Below are 27,294 nucleotides of genomic sequence, written 5' to 3' on the forward strand. Positions count from 1 at the left end.
TATGTTCTATATTGATAAATCTTGAATTGATAAGCTCCGCTTTTAATAGCATGCTACATGTAACATCACTTGTGTATATTAAGACGACTCCTGTTGTCTCCTAGTTAAAATGATACAGTAGTATGTTTTACCTTTACATCTCATTTGAGATATAATATTCACGATACTATACTTGTCACTAAATCAAAACATACAATAATCTAAACAGAAATTCATAAAATAGTATTTTATCCAGCCCTTCTCAATCAAAGTATGCAGTGTACAGCTGGTCATTCCTTCGCAGCCATTTTACGAGTGCGTAAAACCTCGCGTGTGCACCTTCGATAGAGTTTCTGTAAGTTTCGTGTTATGTACGCAGTAATTAAGATGTGATTTAATTCAATATGTGTCGCCTGTCTACTGAGCTTTATAGCGCAATAGGGTAACCTACGTATTTATAATTTCTAAATGTCTTACTAGTTGTATGATCGAAACCGCGTAATACCATGTTTTTTCTTATTATATTTTCAACATTATTAAAGCTATATGGTTGTTTTTATGTTGTTTGCTTTGTTCTTATATGTTTTGCAATTATTTTGGTAATTAAAGTCTATACTAGTCTAAAGAAGTAATATTTAAAATTCATTCGGTATAAAATCATTTCAAATGGCATTTAACTAAAAAAATTATAAATGTTACAAAACAACAATTTTTCACCAAAATTAGGTGAAAGACCACATGTTGACATGGAAAAACTAGATTTTGGGTGATTCCGAGGTTTTTAATCATTTTTTGTTAACCCTTTACCTCATATATACGCGAAACAACGCACTTTCGACCCCCCCCCTTTTTAGGCCTGAAATTGTGAAAAAATGTCCTATTTGGGCCCCAAACACATGTTTTCGTTTGAGAAATGTTGCTAAAAAAGTGAGCACTTTTTCGGCGCCGCCCCCATCCAAAAGATACATCAGGGGGTTGCCAGAAGGGGGATGTGCCCCCTTCTGTTGGGGGGGGGGGGTGGGGGTTGGAAGGGGGGGCGGAGTCACCCTGATCGCCAAGAAAACTTTGGACTTGTGAGAGGCTAACAATGACTCAAGGTCGATCATAAGGTAACGTGTAACCAACGCTGAAAAGCCTTTGACTCTATCTCAATCCCTTAAGAAGTTGCAGCACTTTGAAATAAATTTTGATGGAAAAATCGAGGCAAAATAGTGATTTTTGGCAATTTTGAGATGTCCCCTCGTTGCCATGGTAACAGGAAATTTAAGACTGAGCATGTCGTTACAAAGGCAATGGTCCAGTCAACATTTGTGCCCAGTTTTATTAGTATTGAAGCATTTTTCATAGTTTCATAGCAGTTTGAACTTGTAACAGGTGGCTTTTCAGTGAAAACGGCCATTTTTCACATTATGCTCATGAGGGAAAGGGTTAATGCAGTAAAACAGTATACAAATCGGAACAAAAGTATTTCAAAGTATCTTAATATCCTTGTTGATATTTTTGCAAAGCCTTGACCATTTGCATTAAAATAAACTGCAAAAAAAGAAAGAAAAAAGTAAGTTTAAAAGAATGGTAACACAGTAATAACTGAACAACAGACCTTTCATATATTAGGCAATCACTTAACTGACTGTACTATTACGGATGTAACTACGAGCTATACATTAAGCTGGTGTGACTTTTCAAAGCTTAATATTAATTCTCGTAAATTCACGGACAGGACCGAAGTAAAATCGAATATTTCATTAATGTGTGTTGTAATCTTTTCATAATTGACATGTCAATAAAAGCAGAGCATTTTGAGACATAGCCTCGACTACCATGTTAACGTTGGAGATAAGAAATTGAATACGTGACTGCATACATATATTACACTGATAACGATACTTGTTTTCTATGATAGCTAAAATGGAGGAAATACGCCAAAATATCAAGTGTAAAGATTACATTGCAGTTTTATATGGATTTGTACATACGGGTAGAAAAACGGAATCTTACACACGAGAAAGACTTCGTTTACTACATCAAAAGATATACAGATTGTTGGCAGGTCTTCCACGTTGTCATGCAAAGTGCAGCTCTCTCCATAAGTTACAATTTAACAGGTACGTACACGTCTTATATTATTGTTCACATACATATACGAATTTTATTTTGTTACTACTTTCGCGGAATTGTTTATATACATAAAGCCTAACTATATTAATCTCGATCCACCAAACTGTCCGCAATGAGGCAAAATTAAAATCGAAAGTAAATTTCAAGGTTAACATCAATGCTTTTCAGATAGCACCTATTCCCTTCCTTGACCAACATTTGGAGTCATTCCCAATATATTTTAATGTAAAAGGTAAGATGAAAATACATGTATCTCAATTCAATTATCTTCATATGTAACCTGATAAAAATCTTATTCATGCTGATGCTATAATAATATTTCCATTCACAGATAACTAAATTTGACAATTCACCTTAAATCGTATTTATATTACATAGGATATTGGCCCACAATATGGTAGTCGAGAGGTAAATATTGTAAAAATAAAGACCATAACTAACTACAATTACAATTTTGACGAGGCCCAAATCAGACTCGACCTAAATCAGACTCAACCTTACACAGATTCCGTCATAAAAGATGTTTTCATTTGTTATCTAGAATATACAATATATGTGTTGCTACAGAAAAAAGAAGTCCTCAGTATTTGATGTATAAATTGCTTAAAATTGACAAATTAAAACGAAACTTACAAATCTGCTACGCCCTGTCTACCATAATCACATGAGTGAACGAAAGCAGTCACGTGACCAATCACTAGCAGGTTTTAGAGGTATCATTGGCGTCCGCGCCGAAGCGCGACTCCCCTCATGGAATGAGAAAAGGCAATTGAAACTTCTCGGGCCTTTTAGTCGGTCATAACAGCCGATCATTCCGATTGGTATGAGAGTGTTTGATTTTTAAAAAAGAAATGTCGCGATATTTACAATGAATAGCGAACTGGAGAATTTCGCAATGCAAACATATTCAAATGAAATAATCTTTTCCGTCAATTAATCACGCTCTTCGGAACGGTCACTCGTGTGGCGCTATGGTAATAAATAAGAAACTGGAGAATTTTGAAGGAAATGAAATGGAAACATATTCAAACAATTAATTGCATTCGTATAAATCTAGGCGTCCGCTGTGGGTTAGAATCCCGACAGGGACTTTGGATTCTTTCATATGAGGAAGCTATCCAGCTAGCTTACGGAACGTTGGTGGTTCTACTCAGGTGCCCGTTCGTGCCTGAAGGGCACCTGAGGTCTTCCTACACCAGTAAAGCTGGAACGTCGCAATATGACCTATATTGTGTCGGTGTGACGTAAAACCGAAAAACAAAACAAAAGCATGAGGTTTCTGCACGGAAATAAATATTTTTTCCAGCGCACGCACTTCGTAATTTTGATGTAAAATCTAAATAGTATTTCAAAGTAAATACAACACACAAAGAATCACTGATATAGTTTTCTATATACAATTCACTTAGATGGTTTCCATGGCGCGTTTGTTTAAGTAAATCCTGAATACGAATTTTGATTGCTGTAGATGAAATTTCAATATTATCTAATGTGATACAGTGTAGAGTTTGCATTCTTTGACCAGTACACAATGCTTATAACATTAACAATTCATAACTTAATAATCTAAGTGATAAACCCTCTAACGGAAATATTGATTGAAGATAACACATAACAGTTTTATCATGGGATGTTCCCATGTACAATTGTATCTAGATAGAGATGGCCTTTTATCAGATATTCCTTTCATAAACTGCTTTATCAATATTTGGTTTCCAAATTATATGTTTGAAACTATATACATGTACACAGCACTAGAAATCGTATTGATAGCACTATAACCTGATTTATGTTTTATTCTTCATAGTTTAAGGGACTTTTAAATAACTTGGCACAAATAGTCACAATAATAAGACGATATGTCAAGTACAACACCTGCACCCCTACCTCCAATGTCAAGGTCACACTTAGAGGTCAAAGGTTAACAGAGTCTGTTATATGGTATATTTTGTGTCCCATCCATAACTTCTTCATAGATTAAGGGATTTTGTAAACACTTTGCACAAATAATCACAATAATAAGACGATATGTCAGTCACAAAATATGAGTCCCTACCTCCAAGGTCACACTTAGAGGTCAAAGATTAACATAGTCTGTTATAGGGTATATTCTGTGTCCGATCTATAACTTCTTCATAGTTCAAGGATTTTGAAAATACTTGGCACAAATAGTTACAATAATAAGACGTTATGTCATGCACAACACCTGTACCCCTACCTCCAAGGTCAAGGTCACACTTAGAGGTCAAAGCTTGACATAATAGATTTTTAAATTCCATGTTTCATTTTATTTCTTAAATAAATTTATTGTTGCATTTGCAGATCTAGCATTGATCATAATTTTGGACTGAAAATCGTGAGATCCATGCCTCAATCTTTTGAAATAGCATAATTTTATGCTTCATATAAAACTTCCCTGAGGCGGGGGACGTTGGTAACTCTGTTACAAATTCTTGTTCAGTTTGTTATTCCATTTCCATATCTATATCAAAATAACCATATATTTTTTATAATTTGGTTAAATATTTCAATGTCTAAACTCCATTCCATATCAACAGATAATTTCTGGCGGTATAGGGCGTCAGCTCTATCATTTAATTTTCCAGGAATGTGATAAGCACTTATCCAAATATTTTTGGATATACAACATTCTCATATATCTTTTGTCAATGAATTAATTTTTTCTGCCGCCGACCCCCTCCCCCATTTTCGTCAAGTGTGCTACATGTACATGTATTATTGTCGTTGTGTTATCTAACATTAATTGTACATTTTCATTTTCCTTGGCAAATCTTTTCAAAGTTAAGAGCGCGGCTTTTAGCTCAAGGTAATAAATATGTTGCACTTTGTCAAAGATATTGTTGCGTTCTTTGAATCTGCTTGTCACCTGCTGTCAGTTCTTTTTTTCGCTTGTTTATTTGACCAGATTATTTAGTTTACTTTCGGGACCTGAATGTATTAACATTTGTCTGGTATTTTTTTTACCCAAAAGCTCTTGTACTTCGGATGCTCTTTTTTTACGGTCGAGGCTATAACATTATGTACGCTTGGTCCACATTCTTCTTGTTTGGTACACGTTGCAGTTTCGCAAGTTTCCTGTCTGAGTGTGAAGACGCACTCTGTTTTTCTTCATTTGTTTACTTCTAGATGTCAAGTCACTTTCACTTCCCGAGTCTGACAAATCACCACGAGACGAAACTTCATCATACTTTAAGGCATACTAGTATTCAGATTTGTAAGGCTTGTTATTGCCGCTGTTTATTTTTCCAGTGAATTTTGTTGGTAAAGGCACATATGCTTTGTGTTTGTCGTAACTGTTCTTAAAATACGAACATCACTGGATCAATATTGTTACCTATAGGGGTGGCCGTATTTAATCCCGCCCCAAAAGAGATTTTCGGATCGATCGGAGGATTTCTATCCACGTGCTTCTTCCGGATGTCGATTCTTCAACAGCACTTCCGCCGGATGTAGTTGTTAACGTGACCGCCACATATCTAAAAACATTTAAGCGGGATTCATTTTGTCCGGCTGTCAGTTATCCCTTGGACTCCAGGTGCCTCTAAGAGCTGATTATTCTGAAGAGACCCATTTGCAGAAAAGTTTAACTCACTCTGCTTTTCTGGCCCTTCGACCATAATTGAACAAGTTTACACAGTTCTAATCACAAAAAATCCAGCGAAATCGGAATAATTCACTACTTTATATGTTTATGAATGAGACACGATAGAGTAATTCCCTTTTGGTACCAAAAAGAAATAACACTTTCAACAGATAACAATCCTTAACTAGATAAAAACTATTATTTTTATATTCTTCGTAAAGCCACAAGTGGTCAGTTCCAAGGTAGCGTTGTTCTGCTAGTAATTGGTCACGTGACTGCGTTCGTTCACTCGTGGGATTCTGATTGGTTGAAAGGGGTAGCAGAATGTCATGCTTTAAACCATATATGGTTTTCTAATCTGTGAAATCGATGAAATAAGACTCGTAGTTTGATGGATATTGTGGTCATTTATAATTTGATAAAGTAACACATTTGTACAAGTTTGCGTATAATATTATGCTTTATTTTAAAATAATACATTTAAAAGAAAGTTCATAATATGACAAAAAGTTGCAAAACTGCATAAATCATATATTTTTCATTCAGACTGATATAGATCAATATCCCACCCACTAATGGTTAAGAAAATAAACCACTTTTTTAAAATTTTCATTAAGGTGCCAGGATTTATTCTACAATTAAGCTGTATAATTCACCTAATACAGACACTTTTCCTTTTTATATGCCCCCCCTTCGAAGAAGTGGGGGTATATAGTTTTGCTAATGTCTGTCGGTCGGTAGGTCGGTCGGTCATTCTGTCCATTGGTAGACCACATGGTTTCCGCTTACAAACTATTTATCACAAAGTCTTTATATTTCACATACATATAAGTAATAATAAGTAGATGACCCCTATTGATTTTGGGGTCACTAGGTCAAAGGTCAAGGTCAAAGGGTCCTTAAACGTCAGAATGGTTTTTGCTGATTATCTTGAAAACTATTCATCATAAAGTCTTCATATTTCAAGTACTGATTTGTCATAACTAGTAAATAAACTTATTGATTTTGAGGTTTCTAGGTCAAAGGTCAAGGTTACAAGGGCCCTAAATGTCAGAATGGTTTCCGCTAATTATCTTGAAAACTATCAATCACAAAGTCTTTTATATTTTACTTACTGATTGATCATAACCTGTTGATGACCCCTATTGATTTTGGGATCTTTATTTCAAAGAACAAGGTCACAGGGGCCTTAAATGTCAGAATGGTTTCTGCTGATTATCTTGGAAATTATTCATCACAAAGTCTTCACATTTCATAAAATGGTTGGTCATAACTAGTAAATGACCCCTAATGTTTTTGAAGTAACGATGTCAAAGGTCAAGGTCACAGGGCTTTGAATGGTAGCATGGTTATCTTGAAAGCTATTTATCACCAAGTTTTCATATTTCACATACTGATTGGTCATAACTAGTAGATGACCCCTATTGATTTTGGGGTCACTAGGTCAAAGATCAAACTCATAGGGGCCTTTAATGTTAGAATGGTTTCAACTTTTTTTCTCAAAGTATTTATATTTCACATACTGATTGGTTATAAAAAGTATGTGACCCCTATTGATTTTGGGGTCACTAGGCCAAAGGTCAAGCTCATAGGGATCTTAAATATCAGGATAGTTTCCGCTGATATAGATCATGACAACTATTGATCAAAAAGACTTCATATTTCACATATTGAATAGCCATATGAGCCGCGTCACGACAAAACCAACATAATGGGTTTGCGACCAGCATGGATCCAGACCAGCCTGCGCATCCGCGTAGTCTGATTAGGATCCATGCTGTTCGCTATCAGTTTCTCTACTTGTTATTGGGTCTGTAAGTGAACAGCATGGATCCTGATCAGACTGCGCGGATGCGCAGGCTGGTCTGGATCCATGCTGGTCGCAAACACATTATGTTGCTTTTGTCGTGACGCGGCTCATATGTAGAAGATGACCTTTTGATTTTGGGTTAACTAGTTCAAAGGTCAAGGTCATCGGGGCCTTAAATGTAGATATGGTTTCAGCTTATTACCTTGAAAACTTTTTATCCCAAAGTCGTCATATTTTAGATATTTATTAGTCATAATGGGGTCATTAGTTCAAAGGTCAAGGTCTTTATATTTCACATACTGTTTGGTTATAAATACATGTAGTAGGTCATTATTTTTCTTTTTTCCATAACTGAACACTTCCACGTACCCATTTATGGCAAGTTTCTGTAACAAATTACCAATGATGTGAGTCAAAGGCAAGAAAGGGGGTATATGTGTCGTCCGACATTTTTTGTTTTTAATTACAATTTGTCCGTTGTTCATCGGCCGTCTGTGCGTCCGTATTCAGTTTATTACAAACGAATTCTCCTCATAAATACTGGGCCAATTAATTAACTAAATTGTTCAAATGGTTCTGCTCCATTTAACATCTGGGACAGAAATGTAAAATATATAGATATTTACATCTGCATTTTTCTCAAGTTCTATAGGTCTAAGACAAGGCGAGAATTTATCGCCGGTGCTCTTCTCAATCTACCTAAATGCCCTAGAGTTAGCCCTTAATAAGGACAATAATGGAGTCACATTTGACGCTACAACCCAGTTTTTAAAAATATTAATATTACTATATGCAGACGACACGGTCGTAATAGGCGAAAATCAGGAATCATTCCAGTCCTGTCTCAATGATTTTCACAAATATTGCGAGGCTTGGAAATAAAATATAAACTTTCAGAAAACTAAGGTAGTTGTCTTTGGCACAAATAAACCCAAGTCATACACTTTCAATATAAATGGTCAATCAATCGAAACAGTAACGGAATATAAGTATCTAGATGTTATTTTCTCTAGCTCTGGTTCATTTCTTGCGTGTAGGAAACACCTAGTTTCACAAGCAAACAAAGCCATGAATGTTCTATATATGAGAATAAACAACTTTGACCTTCCCTTAGACCTACAAATAAAGTTATTCGACCATACAGTGCTTCCCATTCTTACATATGGAAGTGAAATATGGGGGTTCGAAAATTTAAATATCATAGAACAAGTCCATTCCAATTTTTTACGCAAGATTACTAATACCAGAAAAAGTACTCCTAGGTACATGTTATATGCTGAACTTGGGCGCTATCCTATCGAAATAAACATCAAATCTCGTATGATAAATTTTTGGAATAAACTTATTCAGTCTAAGGAATCAAAAATTTCATTTATGTGTTACAGGTATATGATACAGTCTAGTTAAAAGTATACTTAACTGTACAGGTAATTCTATTTTATGGTTAAATCAAAATAATATCCAAGCTAAATGTATTAACAAATTGGTTAAACAAACATTAATCGACCAATATAAACAAGAATGGTTCTCACAACTAGAAAACTCGCATAAAGGTAGACTCTATGGTAGTTTTAAAAACAGTTTTAATCTAGAATATTATTTAAATATTCTCCCCCACCCCCTTAGATTATCTCTTTTGCATTTCCGAACTGCTAACCATCGTTTCCCAGTAGAAACGGGTCGTTGGAAACAATCTTTTAAACATCATGAGCAAAGAAAGTGCCAAAAATGTAACTCGGGGGACATTGGCGATGAGATGCATTATCTGTTAATATGCCATTTTTTCAGAACTAAAAGAAGACAGCTAATACCAGAGAGATTCTATATTAGACCAAATATACTGAAATTTAAGACACTACTTAACACAAATGATAGCCAGACCCTAACAAACCTTAGCTTATATGTTAAATATATCATGAAACAAATTAACGATTGATAACAATTACATGAACTGATTTATTTTACATACCTGGTGATTGTTAATCCTTATTATCCCCATCTTTGACTACTGTATGTTCACTGACTTTTTCCTTTTTTTATTGTTGTTAGCATATTAAGAACTCAAAACTTTGTTTTTTCACCGCTTTCAAATAAATACTTCAAATATTGTCCGCTTTCCCCATCGAATACAGAAACACTAAAACACAAAACATAATTAATTAGAATATTTTTGATCATGTGGTTACCCATACTAATTATTTATGCTACTGTTCGTTCACATGTTATTGCTTGATACATGTTAAATGTGTATTATGTAATCTGTGACAATTGAACATGAAGTGATTTGTATTGTATTGTATTGTATTGTATTGTATATCTTAACATTGAATAAAGTTTGAAAGTAAATATTGGCATCGTTCCAGGAAATCATTGATTTTCCTTATATGTATATAGTAAAACCTTAAAGATATTTCTTCTCTTAAAGTACAAGAGCTAAAGGTTTGTTTTTGACATGAAACATTATCAGTTAGGACTCTACTAATTTGCTCCAATTATAGCATTGGGTTAAATTGGCCACGTCCCAGGGAATCATTGATTTTTCTTATATGTGTATTATATGTGTATAGTGAAAACAAAATTTATCTTCTTCTATTATACTACAAAGGTTTAACCTTGAAAAATTGGTATATTACATTGTCCGGTGGACCTTTACAAAAAAATATTTAAATTATAGGCCTTAGGTCAAAATTGACCCGCCCCCAGGGGGTCATTGATTTTCCTTATATGTATATCGTATAAACAAACAAAAAGTCTTCTTGTAAAAAACGAAAAAAATTAGTGCTAAGATATTTAGCATGAAAAATCTTCTAAAAGGTGTCTATCAAGTTTGTTCAAATAAAAGCCCTGGGGTCAAAATTGGCCCCGCTCCATATGTATATAGTAAAACCAAACAAAAAACTTATTCTCAGAGTCTTTAACTTAGATATTTGGTATGAAACATTGTGTAGTTGATCTTTACCAATTTGTGTTCAAATTATATCCCTGGAATAAAATTTGCAAGTATAAAGAAATAACAAAAAACTTCTTTTACTATGCTAGAGAGACTTTAGCTTAGATATTTAATGAAACATTGTCTAGTGGACCTTTAGGCCTCAAGGGAATCATTGATTTTCCTTCTATGTTTATAATAAAAAACATAAAAAATCCAATGATACTGTAGAGGCTTTATCTTAGATATTTGGTATGCAACATTGTCTGGTTGACCTCTACAAAACTTTTCAAATAATAGCCATCAGGTTAAAATTTGCCCCGCCCCGGAAAAACATAGATTTCCTTATTTGAATGTAGTAAAAACCTTTTTTAAAAATCTTCTCTAATTATACAAGAGCTAAAGCTTAGTATCCATAGCAACCTGTGACTTTATAGCAACAGCAACCAGTGACTTCCATAGGAAACATTAACTTTCCATACCAACCAGTGAATCTACCATTGAATTTCTTAGCAGGCACTGACTTCCAAGGAAACCATTTACTTTGTATAGCAACCAGTGACTTTTTATTTTACTGTTATTTTCCCTTAGCAATAGCAATCAGTAATGTTATTACACGTATACTTTTTCAGATACAAATATGAACATTGTGACAGTTTATGATTTAGATTTTATATCTGCTTTGGTTTGTAGTTTACATTATTACTTGTAAAGAGAGTATTCATATTTAAGTGAGCGATATTAAGGCCATCCTGGCCCTTTTGTTTGTTTTTCTTTTCTGTTTTAAATCTGGCCAACGTCATCATGATTGGTAAGATATTCTTATTTGTGATTATTTCTTATTGACTCCTGTATTTCGTTGGCTTGAAAGTTTGATTGTGTGGCAATATGTTGAACTTTTTTTCAATGTTAAATCTTGTTCACGAATAAATCAGACCTTTCACTTCTTTGAGATGCGGTGTTTGATCAGTTGGTCACGAATCATATTTTCTTTGGAAAGAATAAGTATGTAAAATCTCCCAATGTTTGAGTCATCTTGACGTATTTTTGGTATGAAAATATCTTGTAAAAAATAAGAACAAAGATAAACAAGGCACAGAACACAGCCCCGACACAATCCAAAAACAACAGCAAGGCATGGAGAAGGCACCGAGCCAAAACCGGGAGAAGACACAAGGGTGGCAAAATGAGGGGACATGTAATAAGTGAAATGCTTATAATTAAAAGGGGCGGATAGACAAGGGGCGTAAGGAAAACATTTGTGGTTGGGGAAGAGAAAGGGACATGGCACAAAATGTAATAAGAGGGACCCTCCACAATGTAACTTTCGTTTTTTTTTCTTGTTATGCCAGCTACTTGTATATAATAGTCAAATCGTTTAATATAATTGTCCCATGCACTGGACAAGTGTGCATTTGCCCGTCAACTTTGAAAGTCTGTGGCGTTGGCAGTTCCGAAGATGCCATCTTGAAAAAATTATAAAAATCCTTGATTCTTGTAAATAGCCACAAGTCCTCTTGAAATAATTAAACTATTAAAAAGTATGATCCCATCATTATCGATCAAGTGAAACTCAATGGAATTTTGAGAAAGCATATCACTCAGATCTGTCCATTTTATCGAAACTAAACTGTCAGACCCATTCTCAATGAAAACAAACTAACCGTGACCATTATACTATGAAAATTTAAGACATCAGGAAATGATCACTTTCGACTATATAACAATAAACGTTATTATTCATTCAAACTTCTAGAGAAAACATTAATATTGCTATTAATCAGTGTAACATATAATTTCTACGACTGTTTACAAAATATCTAAATTTTATTTTTATATAGGCTTTCTTGGTAAACGTTCGTTTACTTTTATTTACAAAGGACATGTCAGATTATGTAAATGATTATTATGCATTCGTTCCAGGGATTTTGAGCAGTTGTTTAAAAGTCCTAAAAAAGATTAAACTTCTTTAACATCTTTTAGGGCCGATGTATTTAGCACTGCCATATTCTTTTCATCATGTGACATGAGTACATTATTTAGCCAATAAATGTGATGGTGGCATTGCAAAAATCACATTTACTTTTGTTCATCGTTAGGTTTTTATCTCTAAGGTGGTGTAGGACATTGCGCAGCGTGGCGTTTTGTTGTTCTTTTTTAAATCATGTACCTGTATAAAATCTGAATTCTTTGTTTGCAATTCGGTTGTCTTGAAGTGTATGTTGAATTCAGGTGTTGGTATATGTCTTGATATAGGGGACTCTTGAAATGCACGGACGGGCAGCTAAGGTCATCCTCAAACTGTAAAACTGGAAATTCGCCATTTGATTTCTACGTTACCACCCCCACCCCCTACAAAAAAAACAAATACAGAGTATAAATCTGAAGCACAGAAAATTCTAAATATAATTCGAATATATAGTCCATAGTTTGTAACAAATGTTGTTGTTTTCTTGATTGTGGGTCGATCTCTATCTGATATACTCCATGTTTAGGCCTATTTATGTGAATAATCCGGCTCAACTAAGTTCTTCCAGTGTTTCGTAAATGCTCAGCATGGAAAAATCGTTCACGTTCAACTGCTGTGTTTTCTTGTCTCGTGTCTACACAAATTCTTATGTCTCAATTGCTTTCAGAAATAATTTAGCGGGGTGGCACCAATGGTGTATTATCTTCAACTTTTTCTATGACATCAGAGTTTGGTAGTTAGTTTTATTTTTTCTCAGATGTGTCGCCGAATTTTAAAAGGTGACAGTCTAACAGTGCAATGGGCTTAACATCTTTGTGTGTTGTATATGTAGCTGTAATCTTTGAGTTTCCCAATACTTAAAATCGATCATTAAACTCTGAATGTTTTTATTTGGAATTTGTTTCAAAATATAGGTAATTCTGGATCAACACTTCAGTTTGCTGTCCTAAAAGTGGTGTACATTCTACATCAGTGATGTGAAACGTTATTTTTGTTTTTATTAACCAGATTTTCCGAAGAAAAAAACTGGTTATTGGATTGAGGTATGTCGGCGGGCGGGCGTAAAAAAGTTCTTCCGAGCACAACTCCTCATACATTTCACAGAAGCTTTGTCAACAAGTGCCCGGCGCATATTATCGGGGTTTTGTGATTTGATAATATTTGACCTAATTATGCCCCTGTCCTTTTCTTATATAGATTTCTTCAGGAATTTTGACCAAACTTTCACAGAAGCTTTGCCATCAAGTGTCCTGGCGCATATTATCGGGGTTTCTGATTTGATAATTTTCGACCTAATGATGGTCCTTTTATGGAATATATAGTGAACAATTCCTTCTGTGCGCAACTTCTTCTTTAATTCTCAACGAATAAGATATTTCAATTAAACTTGATGTAAAGCTTATGACAAGACCTTGCTTTGGATTGCTTTTGGGCCCCTTTGGGTCACGGTCATTGTTACTAAAATTAGAAAATCAGTTTCCGGGAATTGGTTAAGTTTGGAATGAGATATTTCAATGAAACTTGGTGTATTGCAAGTTTATGTAAAGCCTCGCTTACGATTGCTTTTGGGCCTGATGAGTCAATGTCACTGTTACTAAAAAGGGAAATTAGTTTATGGTCAATAACTAGAGTTTGAAATGAAATATTTCAATGAAACTTGGTGTAAAGCAAGGTTATGTAAAGACCTTGCTTACGATTGATTTTGGCTTCCTGAGTCAAGGTCACTGTTACTTAAAATATAAAATCGGTTTCCAGTCAGTAATTAAAGTAACTTGAATGAGATATTTCAATGAAACTTGTTGTATAGAAAGAGCTTATGTGAAGATTTTGCTTGGAAATGCCTTTGGATTCCCTATGATCAATAAAAGGTCATAAGAAATAGAAAATTTGTTTCAGGTCTAGAACTTGATTAAGGAATGAGATTTTAATTCCTCTTGAATATTATTTCTACAGTATTTGAACGCTTCAATTAGAATTGCATTTTAACCCCATAGGGTTATTGCCATTGTTTTAATGCCAAAGCTAAACTGCACATAGCTTGTATTTATATTCCAATGACAACAGTGCATTCAACAGTGGTGGTTATTGAAAACCTGGTTTCGTGGCTTTTTTCATTTTCATTTCTGCGATTCCAAAAACATTCAAAGCTTATTTTAAGCATATTGGTATATCTTGAAATGGAATTTGTTTAGAGATGTAGATTTTGTTTCACTTTTTCAAAGGTTTAACGATTTAGACAATTGACACTTGCTCCAGAATGTATCAGCAATTTACATTTAAGAAGTTAATTGTATTGTTTCCAGCTATGTAATTGTTCTATATCATTCTTCGACCTTTTTTAAGTCAATTTATGTGAACTTCAGTAAATGTTTTAGAAATGTGGTAGACTAATTGTTCTCATGTTAATAGACTATGTCAAACAAATTCTTTTTTTCAGATGGTGTGAAACTTGCTCAAAGTGGAAAAAAGAACTGTCGGGGGTAAATAGATCAAGGAGTGTAAATTGGGAGAAAACGGAATCATGGAAATGGCCTGACTCTTATGAAAGCATTGTCGAAGTATTCCTGCCGGGTGACTGGACAAAAAGCAATCCCATACAGTTTTCAGATATATCAACACAGTGTCATATTTGGCTGCAATGTAGGGAATTTCACCTGAATAAAACAATAGTTAAAAACGTTAGAGCTGCAAGAAATGAAACATATCATAATATTAGTTTTGAAGCCACTGATATTGAAAAGGCCAAAGCTTTTGATGCTTTAAAAGATTTGATAAAAGATAAAGACATCGCAAACGACATTAATGTGAATGAATATTTAAGCAAACTGGATGATATTTATGTGGATGATTTATTCTATTCCATTGACAAATCTGTACTTGAGGAAATAACAGCTGTATATCATGAAAATCAAAGATCATTAGAACACACATTAAGTGAAATATGTGACCACTTAGAATCTATAGAGGTGGAAAACAGATATTCTGGTACGGTGTTAGACAGACTTTCAAGGAATTTTAAAAAAAAAGATTCGAAGAGAAGGAAAACAACACCTTTTACAACTCTTGCGCTTACGTTTGCATTTTTAGGATGTGTATGGTATTATTTTGTACCAAACCACGTATCGTTGAAAGAGTATCATTCTCAAGGTCTAGGTAAAAATATTCAATTAACTGACGCTTTCTGTTTTTAGTTAAATAAATTAGTATAGCAAAATAAAGGACATTACTTTAAATGATTTGCTAATAACCATACTTGAAGGGTGTTTAATATGATTACACCTGTTGAAGATTGTTTTTATGCCTTCCAATTCTAAGAATGCTTTCATATATGGGTCGGTTGGTCCGCCGTTCTTCCGTTAGACCATACCTTGTTCAAACAATGAAGGAGTTGGCATGACTTGTAAGTATAATATCTGATGATTGCGATATTGATATGTCAAAGGCAGGTACAGTCACCGTAATATTGACATCAAACTGTTGTTATACTAATCATAAAATAATGCGTTGACCTTCAGATAAAGAAAGGAGATTAGGAGATTAGACGCGACATTAAGATACCTTTCATAGATTTTTTTGTTTAAGACGACCGAGATAAAGGTTATAGAACACTTTAATACAGCAAATTCCTTGGAGAGTATGAATTTGACAGGTTGAAGGATATGTTTAAAATAGAGATTACAATGCTTTACACGACAAAAGCCGATTTACAGTTATCAGATTATGAATTGTGCATGGTTAAATGTCTCACGGGGTCATATATGTGTAAAGCGATTCGCAAGACAAGATAGAGGTACACGCAAATATGTTGAAAATAAGTACAGAAAAATTATAATAATATATTAAAATTCTGGCCTAGGATTTATCGAAATGTTGAAACATTTACAATTTCTTAATGTAATTGTTGACTTTTACTTTTTGCAGACGGATGTGTCTATGAAAACTATACTTTGCCTTGGATGCAAGATTTACCATTAATAGAGTACGTACGAGACACTAACACTTTAGTTGGGAGACATTGGCTGTTTAAAATGTTAGATAGAAAACTTTTACAAGACGAATCATCTGGACGCGGAATAGTCTCTGTTGCAGAATTCGGGTACGGAAAGTCGGCCATAGTTTCCCATTTGCTATGCGCCAGACATGGTGAAAAGGGCAGAACTTTAAGGGAACACATAGCTGCGTTTCACATATGTAAATACGATGTTTCTAGCACGCAGTCACCCGAGAGGTTTATCAGGCGTTTAGTAGGGTTATTTGCAATGAGACTACCGGAATACGGCAATATTGTTTCCATGATGTCCAGTTCCTCTATTTTATATGACAAGGAAAAATGTGCTAAGGAACAAGATGCGTGCTTTGATCAGGCGTTTAGAATTCCATTTAAAAATATGACATCAGAATATTCTACAATGATTGTGGTAATAGACGCTCTTGATGAATGTTTTCACTTAACAAAAAACGAAAATTTTATTTTGAATTTGATATCGACACGACTACGATATTTTCCAAAGTGGGTCAAATTTCTCATAACAAGTAGAGACATAATGCAACTGAAGTTCTCTAAAAAAAACTAGAGAGATTAAATCTTTTAGCTAACGACTCGACCAATTTCACAATATTCAAAAAAAAAAAAAAAAAAAAAAAAGTATATTGAAAAGTATTTGAATATTTACAATGAAAAGTCACGATTTTTTTATTCTGATATAAAACAGAAAATACTGGAAAGTGGTGAAGGCAACTTCCTGTACATTATTCATGCATTGCAATATGTTCAGAGTCCTGACTTTAATGGCAAGTTGCCTAAGCTACCATTTTCATTAGAGGATATATATGAACTTAATTTTGATCGACAATTTCAAGGAGGTAATACCTACAGTAATGCTAGACTTATTCTCGAAATTATTTGTACAAGTTTAACTCCTCAAAGTAGAAACGATATATATGACATACTAATAAATAGTGAGGCAATCAACATATCATATAAAGATTTTGAACGGGAATTTGAACAACTTTCTTACTTTATAAAGGCGGAAGATGGCGTAATTTTACGCCATAAAGCAATACACAGTTGGTTAGTTAATTCAGCCTCCAGCAGATATAAAGTTTCCCTTACAAAAGGACATGAATTAATTTCAAAACATTTGCTTAGAACTGTGGAGAACAACGGCACTGGTGATATTATTGCGCTAGTAATTCATCTGAGTAACTCAAAAAGTGTTACTCTGCAAAAGACATTTCATTCATTCAATATGAATAAGGTGATGTCTTTCAGAGAGAAGGAAGTTCTACATAATCTAATAAGTAAGACTGAGTCTGAAGAAGCGCTTGATTTACTTCTATTTCATCATTCCAAAGTTGATATAACAGATGAAAATGGAGTAAGTCCGGCATTTCTCGCAGCAGCGAAAGGGCATCTTAAACAGCTAAAATTGTTGCTGCGGAAAGGTGCAAACTGTGATTTTGCAGTGAATCCTTGTAGGAAGTGTGATACAAAGCTATTTCTACGCGATTTCAAAAAAGATATAGAAGAGATAAAAACAATTTTCTATTCTGGTTATGGACTTCTTCACATAGCAGTACAGCATAGATCTACAGAAATTGCAAGATATTTGATTGAAGAAACAAGCATTTCTTTAAATCTTGTAAACGTTATTGGGCAGCGGCCAATTGATATAGCTTGCGAGATGGGAAATATTGATATATTGAAAATATTTATGTCTAGAAAGTCAAATATAATTGACGACAATTGTTTGTATTTTGCGTCCAAAAAAATTCACATTTTAATATCGTTAAACAAATTTAGACTCAGGATTTAAACCGAGTTGCATATCCAACAGAACTGCTGAAAGGGAATTAGGTAAAATAATGAAATCGTGTAACTGCGACGCCTCGCCTTTAGACAATCTGATAAAACCTTTAGACACATGGTGGATTGTCTTTCGAGAAACCTCACTTCATTATGCGATTCGGTCTGGGGACTCACACATCGCAGAATATATTGCAAAAAAGACGAAGCGTTTAGCAGAGTGTGTTGATTCGTATGGTTATACACCTTTCTTACTTGCGATCAAGCATGGAAGATACCAGCTTACTAATGGCATGAAAAAAAGAGCAAATATAGATATCTGCTCTTCCTCTGCTTCATTTTTATCTCGTCAAGACATCGCCGGTTCCGGTACTATAATTGATGAGAAGAGGGAAGATATTTGTCAAGAAGGTGCAACATTTGCCCATTTAATTGCTAAATACAATCGGGTTAAAATGATTGACCTTTTTGAAAATGACGTCACTCTGAAATGGAATATAGCAGATAGTTCTGGCAATAAGCCTATACACTATGCAGCTAGTCACAGTAGTACGGATTTCATCAAGTTCATGTCCTTGAAATTCGGAAGGACTGCTTTTGAGGAAGAGTCAAAAAATAAATCAACGGCGTATCATTCTGCAGCAATAAGCTGTTCAGAGGCGAGTTTAAGGGCACTTACTAATGCATTTAGTGATAATTTAATAGATTTCAAAGATAATTGCAATAGGAGCGTATTGCATTATGCTCTCATGTGCGAGGCTAAGAGCTGGTCGAACTTTCCTCAAAATAATCTAACCCTGCGTTGTCAAAAATATTTACTAAAGCTAACAAATATATCACATGTTGATTGCAATGAGCAAAATTTACTTCATTATATCGTTATGTATGGGCACGAAAAACTGCTTCATTATCTTCAGAAAATGAAACCAAAGCAATACAAACAAATGCTACATTCAAAAAATCGATTAAAGTTAACTCCAGTCGAATACATTTTGTATTATGCACCAAATGATGAGATTTTGTTCTCATCTACTGTTTTCAAACAATTCAGTAATGAAAGCATAAATACACAGTCTTGGGAAATACGACGGTCGTTGATCCCATGGGAAAAATGTTTAATCAATATTCAAAAATTATTTACGCAGGAGGAGACCAAAGAACTTCTTTTAGAATACTTCTATGCTATTCTTGTTAAAAGCCCGTTTTTGTCGAAAACTCTTTTACTTAATCGTGTTTTTGCAAATATCTCGTTTATTGAGGCCTTAAATATCAAGGGGCATATAATTCATGGTATGTTTTGGGCAAAACAGTTCAAACGTGAGCACATTTTTCAACAATTATTAAAGATAATTTCCGATGACAATCCCACGCTACTTTTCAGTTGTGGGCAACCTCTAATTCGTTCTCCTTTGCATTATATTGCATTCTCTGCTCCTTGGACTTACAATGACACATTGTTTGATGTTATCAATAATACCTTTGCTGTAGGAAGACGCATTAAGAATTTGAAGTGCAGTACCATAGATGGATTTAACCTTCTTCACTACTCTATTATTGGTGGTTTTATAAACCTTACGGATTTTTTAATGAAAAAGAAATTATCTTTGGTAACTCAAAATGTTTCTGTTGTTGATATACTTTATATGACTGTGTTTGCGAAGTTTAAACCGTATATTTCTAGTGATAAATTAGTTACCTATTCTCTCCTTGATAGATTTTTATCGGATTTCATTAGAGACAGAAAATCGGATTTGAATGCAAATGTCTTCTGTAGTAACCATTCTAAGGGTTTGTCTTTAGTGCATTTCTTCGCTATAAATGGAATGGCAAGAACAATAGAAACAGTTAAGAATTTATTTGGGGGTGAAATAACACAATGTCGAAACGTTCATAATTTTACTGCAATGTTTTTTGCCGAGTTGTTTGGCAGAACAGCGGTCGAATCTTCATTACCAAAGGAAAATTCTTACATTTTCCCTGAGAGAAGTGCTGTAGAATTTCTTTTACTCAATATCTATAATAACTTTCCTCAAATGAGGAAACAGAATCCTTTCCGTTGCATTACTTTAAGGAGAATGATCACCATGAAGGATAGAGCACTTATTAAAAACTATCAATGTCTAAAAGGATTTTATTATATGTATTTTATGACTGTTAACGATTTCTTAATTCATAATCTCGTGTTTGCAAGAGAAGGCTTACACTTAAGTGAAAAACTTATGCTACAGTATCTAGAGATAAAAAAGTTGTTCTATGCCTCTTTAAAAAGTGAAATTATATCAAACTGTAGTAGATTTACCCGATACCTAAGTGAAATCATAAAGATACTTAATGAACTAAAACTTTGGAGTGGTATAAGTAATGGGTATCTTTCCTGGCAAAGTGAGTATGATTTTTTGAAAAATATATACAATGCATTAGATTTACCCTACGATAAAAGTATGATTTCATTAGTACAAGATGGCATGAATAGTGATTGTTCAACTTTTAATTTTCGACATATTTGGAACACAATGCAATATCTGGAAAGAACTCTTAGGACAGTAGTTCAGAATGTTCAAGATATTACAATTTTGGTGGCGCTTTTGGACCAAAAAGATTTCATAAGAATTCAAAGTATGCCACCTGGGTTTAATGGTTTACAGCCGCATTTTCAAGACTTTGTGTGTGGATATAGATTTTCCTTATGCCATGGATGCCCATTACGTTTATTGAAGGGAGCAGTAAATAACATAAATCGTTTTCGGTACCTGAACGTTATTAAATCAACTACTACATACAAACATATTGATGGAGTGAGACTTAGAAGTAGTCCAATGTTTATGAGCAAATCTGAAGTTACTAGGCTAGAAAAGAAACGGAAATTCATATACAAAATGATGCACAAAACAAAGAAAAGGCAGAAGTGGCTATTAGGAAACTTCAAAAGTGAAAGAAATGGGATTTGTAAAAGCCAAACTAGCAATGAAAATGAAAGATATAAAAAGAGTTTGTTATACAATATTAGGATACCATTGATTTAAAATTTCTAAAGTAATAAAAAGGGTTGCCAACGTTTTCGTCAGTGGAGTTTTATTTCTATTTACGTTCAAAAAGTTCGTGGACTTTTGCTGTCATTTTTACTTGGTTCATAAAAACAACCTGAGTTGATATGAATCGAAAGAGTATCTTTATTTCTAAAAGTAAGTTATACTTTTATCTTAAACCTTTACTTCCTTTACGAATTATGTGCACTTTAATAACCATGGCAACGCGACATCGGCGCACGTCGAAATTTCCCTACTATGTTTAAATAAATCTGAAATTCGACGTCATTTGGACGTTGAATGACTAAACAAACAAGTTTTGAGTGGCAGTAGTCAGTAGCGTAAATTGCGAAATAAAAAGATTTAAAAAAAGAAATTCACATTTTCGGAAAGTTTTGCCATCAAACTGCGGAAACTCATTCATTTTCATATGAGGTGTTTAATTTAACAAAGGGCAATGAGTCAGCGAACAAGTCGTTCGCTTTCAACTTGCGCAAGGGATTCAAAAACGGCAAATACATGATCACAGACAGAAGGGGGCGAGGGAGAAAGGGGCAAATTGTCAGGACGTGTGCAACGTCAATTGCAAAATGTCTACAGGAGGATGTACAGTATGAAAGGTTTGCGAGCTGTCCGGCATGTTAAATTTCTGCATCGGGTCTGGACATTCAATTCTTACCAGACAATTAAATTTAAAGAATATTTTTTTATTCATCAGGATATATGCGTATTTACAATAAATTAATGTAGTTAATAGTTGTATTACATGTATTTTCCCTGATTTGTTTGTTAATAACTGCTAACCGGTGATTTAACGCACATAATAATTGTCAGTTGATAAAATATTTTTCTTTTCTGTTGAGAATCATACTGTTTACGGATCAAACGATTGTGGTTTTAAATTAATATTATAAACCACCAATTGATGAATGAATCAACTTGATAACACTGTCCATTAAGTATCAATATTACTAAAAAAATCGCAATAAAGAGCGCAAACTGGTCGTCTCTCGAGGCCCTTATACGAAAAATTGACCGAAAAGGTGACCGTTTTCTTTCTCGCTTCTCATAGCACACATAAAAATGGTTTTGGTTATATGATCCGGAGACATTGAACACTCGAAAATGTACTTTCAGAAGCAACGACGCTGATGACATTTTTAATTTAAATTTCGACGTCACGAAAGTCATTTTGTTTTATCATTAGCGTGCGCCGGATCGCGTTCCCCTTGTTATTTGTAATTTTCACAGAATTGTTATTTGTAAACATATTGTATTGATTTTTTTACTGTATGTTAAGGACATGTTCAATTATTTGTCTCTTGTAAAATCGTGTACGTAAATTAAAAAATATGAACAAAAGAGCTGCAGTCCACGAACTTTTTGAACAGCCCTCGTATTTATATTTCTTTATGTATATACAAGTAATAACATTTTGATTTGTTACCACTAGTGTTTCATGAGAATGATATACATATCGTTATTTGTTGTCATAGCAATCAAACATAAATAACTGCATTTCAGTTTGCGGATTTTGTTTTTGATGTGTGCGTGCGCGTGCGTGTGCGTGAGTATATGTGGTGTAAAGATAAAAAAGATACATATAAAGCAAATATCATCTAGAAGTTAAACACGAAGGCGATCATCATTACGAATTATCTCGAGACCCGATTGGATTTAATCAGTTCGCTCCAATCTGTATAATTTACGCAATTGTTTCTAGAATGACGACAAAAATAATACGCTCTGCTTTTTCAACCTACTTGTTTGTTTATATACAAAAATGACTTATTTAATGGAGAGCAAAGTCGGTATTCAAGTTTAAATTAGCTTCCGCCGTGATGTTATCGGCTTATTCAGTGGCCTTATGCTGAATCAGTTTATACATTAGGAAAAATGAGTACGGTTTGTACTTAATATTTAGTTTCTATTTAAATCACAATTAAAAACATTTTGCAATTACAGTTAATTTATAACTTAGTTACATTACTTCATCGTAAATGTAATGCATTTACCATACAAAATAGAGGGTAAATGTACCTTTCTTTGTGCATTAACATCTTCAGCATTTGAATCGCGTTTCGGCAGGTCAGGGCATAAAAGTATACGTCTGATTCGGCGATTCCAATTGTTACTTTCCCAATCGTGGCATATATCTGTCTATGGATACCAAGGCAACGCGCCGGAAACCTTATATCATCCGTATGAATTTATTCATTTGTAACTACTAAGTATTGCTTATAAATGGGATGCTTGCCGCTACGTTTGCGTCACCTGATCTGAGCAACATAAGAAACTGCAGCGAGGAGTTTGCTTTACCAGGTAACGTTAGACATCGCGAATGAGTTGACGTGACTTTATTTAAACTCAGTCTTTTAAAGTCATGTAGACATAACTTACAAGTTTTGAAATGAATTGACAATGTGTAGTCTTAAAATCAATGTCTCAATTGATGTAATTTACAATTATAAAGTTATATATATTTCTTTTTGTATATAGATTTCTTTTTTAGAATTGTAAAGTTTTCATTTGTAATCACTTATGTTCTATTTACATTTTGTTATCACAATAAATCTTGAAAAAAAAAACTGTATTTAAGTTTGTGGATTTGTTATTTGTTTGTTTTTTGTTGTTTTTTTTGTTGTTGTTTTATTTTATTTTTTTGTAAATTTGTAAAAACATGGTCTATATCAAAGATGATTTTTTTCAAAAATACATGTACATAATCACTCCATGTTTCTATGTATTGTATAACAAATTTAAAAATATTTAGAAGATTAAACAGTGTGAATAAAAAATGATAGATACACATCAAATATCTAAAAGTTTTTCACAAAACCATTGGCGATTAACATTACGAATAATTACTATCGGAATCAATACACTCGCTCCAATTTGCATAATTTATACATTTTCCCAGAATGATGTGCTACTATTTTCAACACAACAAAACTATACGATATATTTGTTTTCAAACTGAACCAGTGCACATGCTTGTTTAATCAATAAAATTGAATAATCCGGAAATAAGAAAGAATAGGGTTAATATTAAATATTACAGATATAGCTTCATCGATGTTGTAACCGGGTATTCTATTGGCCTTATGCTCAATCAGTTATTACTAATGCGCCAATGGGTCGAGACTTACTAGCGGAATTACTTTTCAATTTTTATTTAATATCACAAATGCCATATTTCGCATATACATGTAATCTTGTTATACTTTGTTGATAGTTATTTCTTGTAATATTACCATTACGTTTCCAAACGAAGTTTTAATGTATCCTTTTTCGTGCAATAACATCTGCGAAGCACGAGGATGCATTTAAAGCCCTCTCAGTCTGGAATAAAAATCTGATTCCGTAATTTTGTGTTTCATATTGAACCTGACCATTGTTAGCATACTTTCTAATCGTACTCTTTTTTATCGTTACGTACCGAGGCACGTGCCAGAAACCATAAATTGAAACCTTAGATCATCCGTGTGAATGTAGTTCCAATAGGACTACAGCGCATGAAAAAAAGTAATATTGCTTTACTGCGTAACGTAAGACGCCGAGAAACTGGTTAATGGTCACATAATAGACTGACTATCGCATTGTGACATTATTGCAAATATTTCTACGTCTCAGTCTTTTCAATACATGTAGACATAGCCTCCAAACTTTTACAGTTAGTATTAGAGTTATTAAATACGATTGTCTTAATAAATGTAATTTTCAGTTTACTTAACACAGGACTTTGTTAATGTCTCAATATTGTCATTTACGTATAAGTAAGTTTATATATTGTTCGCCAGTTAGTATTAAAAACACGCCATGTTGAATAATGATCACGGTTTCCTTTACTATTTTTATTACTGGTGTCATTTAACTATATGAATTAGCACCGAAGTGGTTAATGTCAACCAACAGCAAGTCTATATGACAAATTGCTTGCCTGTGTTTTTAGTTTCTTGAATTATATTCTGTAAATTTTACACATGATATGTTATTTATGAGCATGGTTTATACAAAGAAACATTTATTACTTATTTTGTTATTCCGCTTTTTGAAATGTACTCATGAGAGAAATGTATTGATGTGTTCATGTTTGAAGAAATCTATGTTTGTTATTAAACAGTAAGACATATTCAATGTATAGTGAAATAATATAGCAAAAATAGGAATCCCTTAAAAACTTAAATTAAAAACGTTGCACGTTCGGGTCTCTCCATTATTTTCCTCTATTTTGTGTTTCTGTCAAATTATTTGGGTGTAATGCATGTAACAGATTAATATAGATTACAATGAATATGATAATATGCATCTTGTTATGATATGAATGACTCGTCAAATCATATTATTCGGAACGACATATACACGATAAAATTTAATTTTGAAAGAATGGTACCATTAGAGGTATCATTTAAGATCTAATAAACTATCAAAAAAGTTTTAGGGATTCCGTTTTTTCTCTGTTTTAACAATCAAATTAGCATGATTTTCTTGTAATGTCAACTTCAGTAAAAAAAAAGACCTCTTGCATAAATCAATTAATATACTAGTAACACATTTTCTACGCCAAGTCTGTGTGTATGCAATCATGTGAATTGCATTTTAGAGAAAAAAATATAAAAGGTGAAGTATAACAAAACAAAAATTAATTGCAATAAAATTTTATTTCATCATTTTTAATTTTTTATTTAAGAAAAGGAAGTGCGAGTGATTCTGATAACAGTAGTATTTCTACTATAACCAAATCAAACGTACTCGTAAAGTCATTTTCTTACAGTATACAGCAAAACATATTTTGCGAATCAAAACTTTGTTTAACGTAACAAGATAAACGGGTCCTCTTCTAATAGTATTTATATAGGTATATACTTTTTTTCTAAAATATTTGTGTAAAGCAACTATTTTCCTCAAATTTGTGTGTAAACTAAATAGAATTACAAACTAGAATTCGTTTTCTTATACCGCTAATATTCGGTGGCGCTGGCAATTATTAATTACAATGTTTGAACCGCCGTTACATTGCGTCCATTTTTGCATAAGAATAATATTAATACGCGTTGTATGGCTGTAAAATGTCACCGAAAGTATAATTAATAGATACAGAGACGATAAAATAAACTTGTCATATAAATAAGGTACATTCAAATTGAATTTGTCATTTTTCTAACTTGATTGTGAAGTGAAAGAATGACATTGTAAAACATAAAATAACTTTGATAAATTTTGTCTACAAATTGCAAGATATTGAAACGGGGGACCACTTTATGTTTATGATTTTGAAAGCACCTTCGTCTGGAAAGGTAACAAACTTTAAAACTCTATATAGGTCAGAACAGTCTGTGTATACATGTATAATGTTAAGTGAGAAAAATTATACTATTGATGCCCCGTACTTCACTTTGAAGTGTTGTTATATTTTTCTGGTCTTTCGGAATCATTGATATCAGTACTATATAGTGTTGAGAATGGAGTACCGCTCAAGGTGGTGCTAGGGGGCGTGAGGGATATGTTGCACTTATTCATTATTCCTCATTTATAGACTCAATCAAACCGAGTCTGCTATTTTCATGCAATTTTGTTGTGATTAATGCTTCCGAGGGATCACTTTATTTCCAGATTTTTGTCCATAAATGTTTTTCATCTATACTAGAATTTCTAAAAAAGTAACATCTGGATGAATTTATATAGCGGATCATTTGGCTTACAAGTTTTTTACATGATCTTCTTTATTCAATTTAATTCATTTAATAAAAATGTATGTCTTAGTTTTTTATTGTTACAAAGTCTTTTGTCAATTGTGTTTGTTAATCGTAATTAAACTTTAGTTATGTTATGTTTTTAGTTCTGTATACTTGTACAATATCATTATTATATGATTTTAGGCCTGTAAAGGCCCATAATTGGAAATAAAATATATTCTATTCTATTCATTAGATAGTTGATAAATGTCCCTGACCGCTAATGATTTCCAGAAATACGTTAAATTATTTTTAAATGTTTGACTTAGTAATAATGATGTACCAGATATTGTAAAACTGAGCGAACTGTTACATATT

At 33.4% G+C, this 27,294-nt stretch overlaps 1 protein-coding gene across 1 annotated transcript; it reads left to right on the forward strand.

Moving 5' to 3' along the window:
* The first annotated feature begins 1,771 nt into the window (after positions 1-1,771).
* LOC132735167 (uncharacterized) lies at positions 1,772-27,138 on the forward strand. Its single transcript, XM_060722084.1, has 6 exons — positions 1,772-2,084; positions 14,847-15,562; positions 16,331-16,964; positions 17,682-17,891; positions 18,247-18,946; positions 27,121-27,138. The coding sequence occupies exons 1-6, from the start codon at positions 1,876-1,878 to the stop codon at positions 27,136-27,138; spliced, it is 2,487 nt and encodes an 828-aa protein (XP_060578067.1). The 5' UTR covers positions 1,772-1,875.
* The last annotated feature ends 156 nt before the right edge of the window (positions 27,139-27,294 follow it).

This window comes from Ruditapes philippinarum, unplaced genomic scaffold (assembly GCF_026571515.1).
Source record: "Ruditapes philippinarum isolate M1 unplaced genomic scaffold, ASM2657151v2 ctg1516_1_1_1_1, whole genome shotgun sequence".
NCBI lineage: Eukaryota > Metazoa > Mollusca > Bivalvia > Venerida > Veneridae > Ruditapes > Ruditapes philippinarum.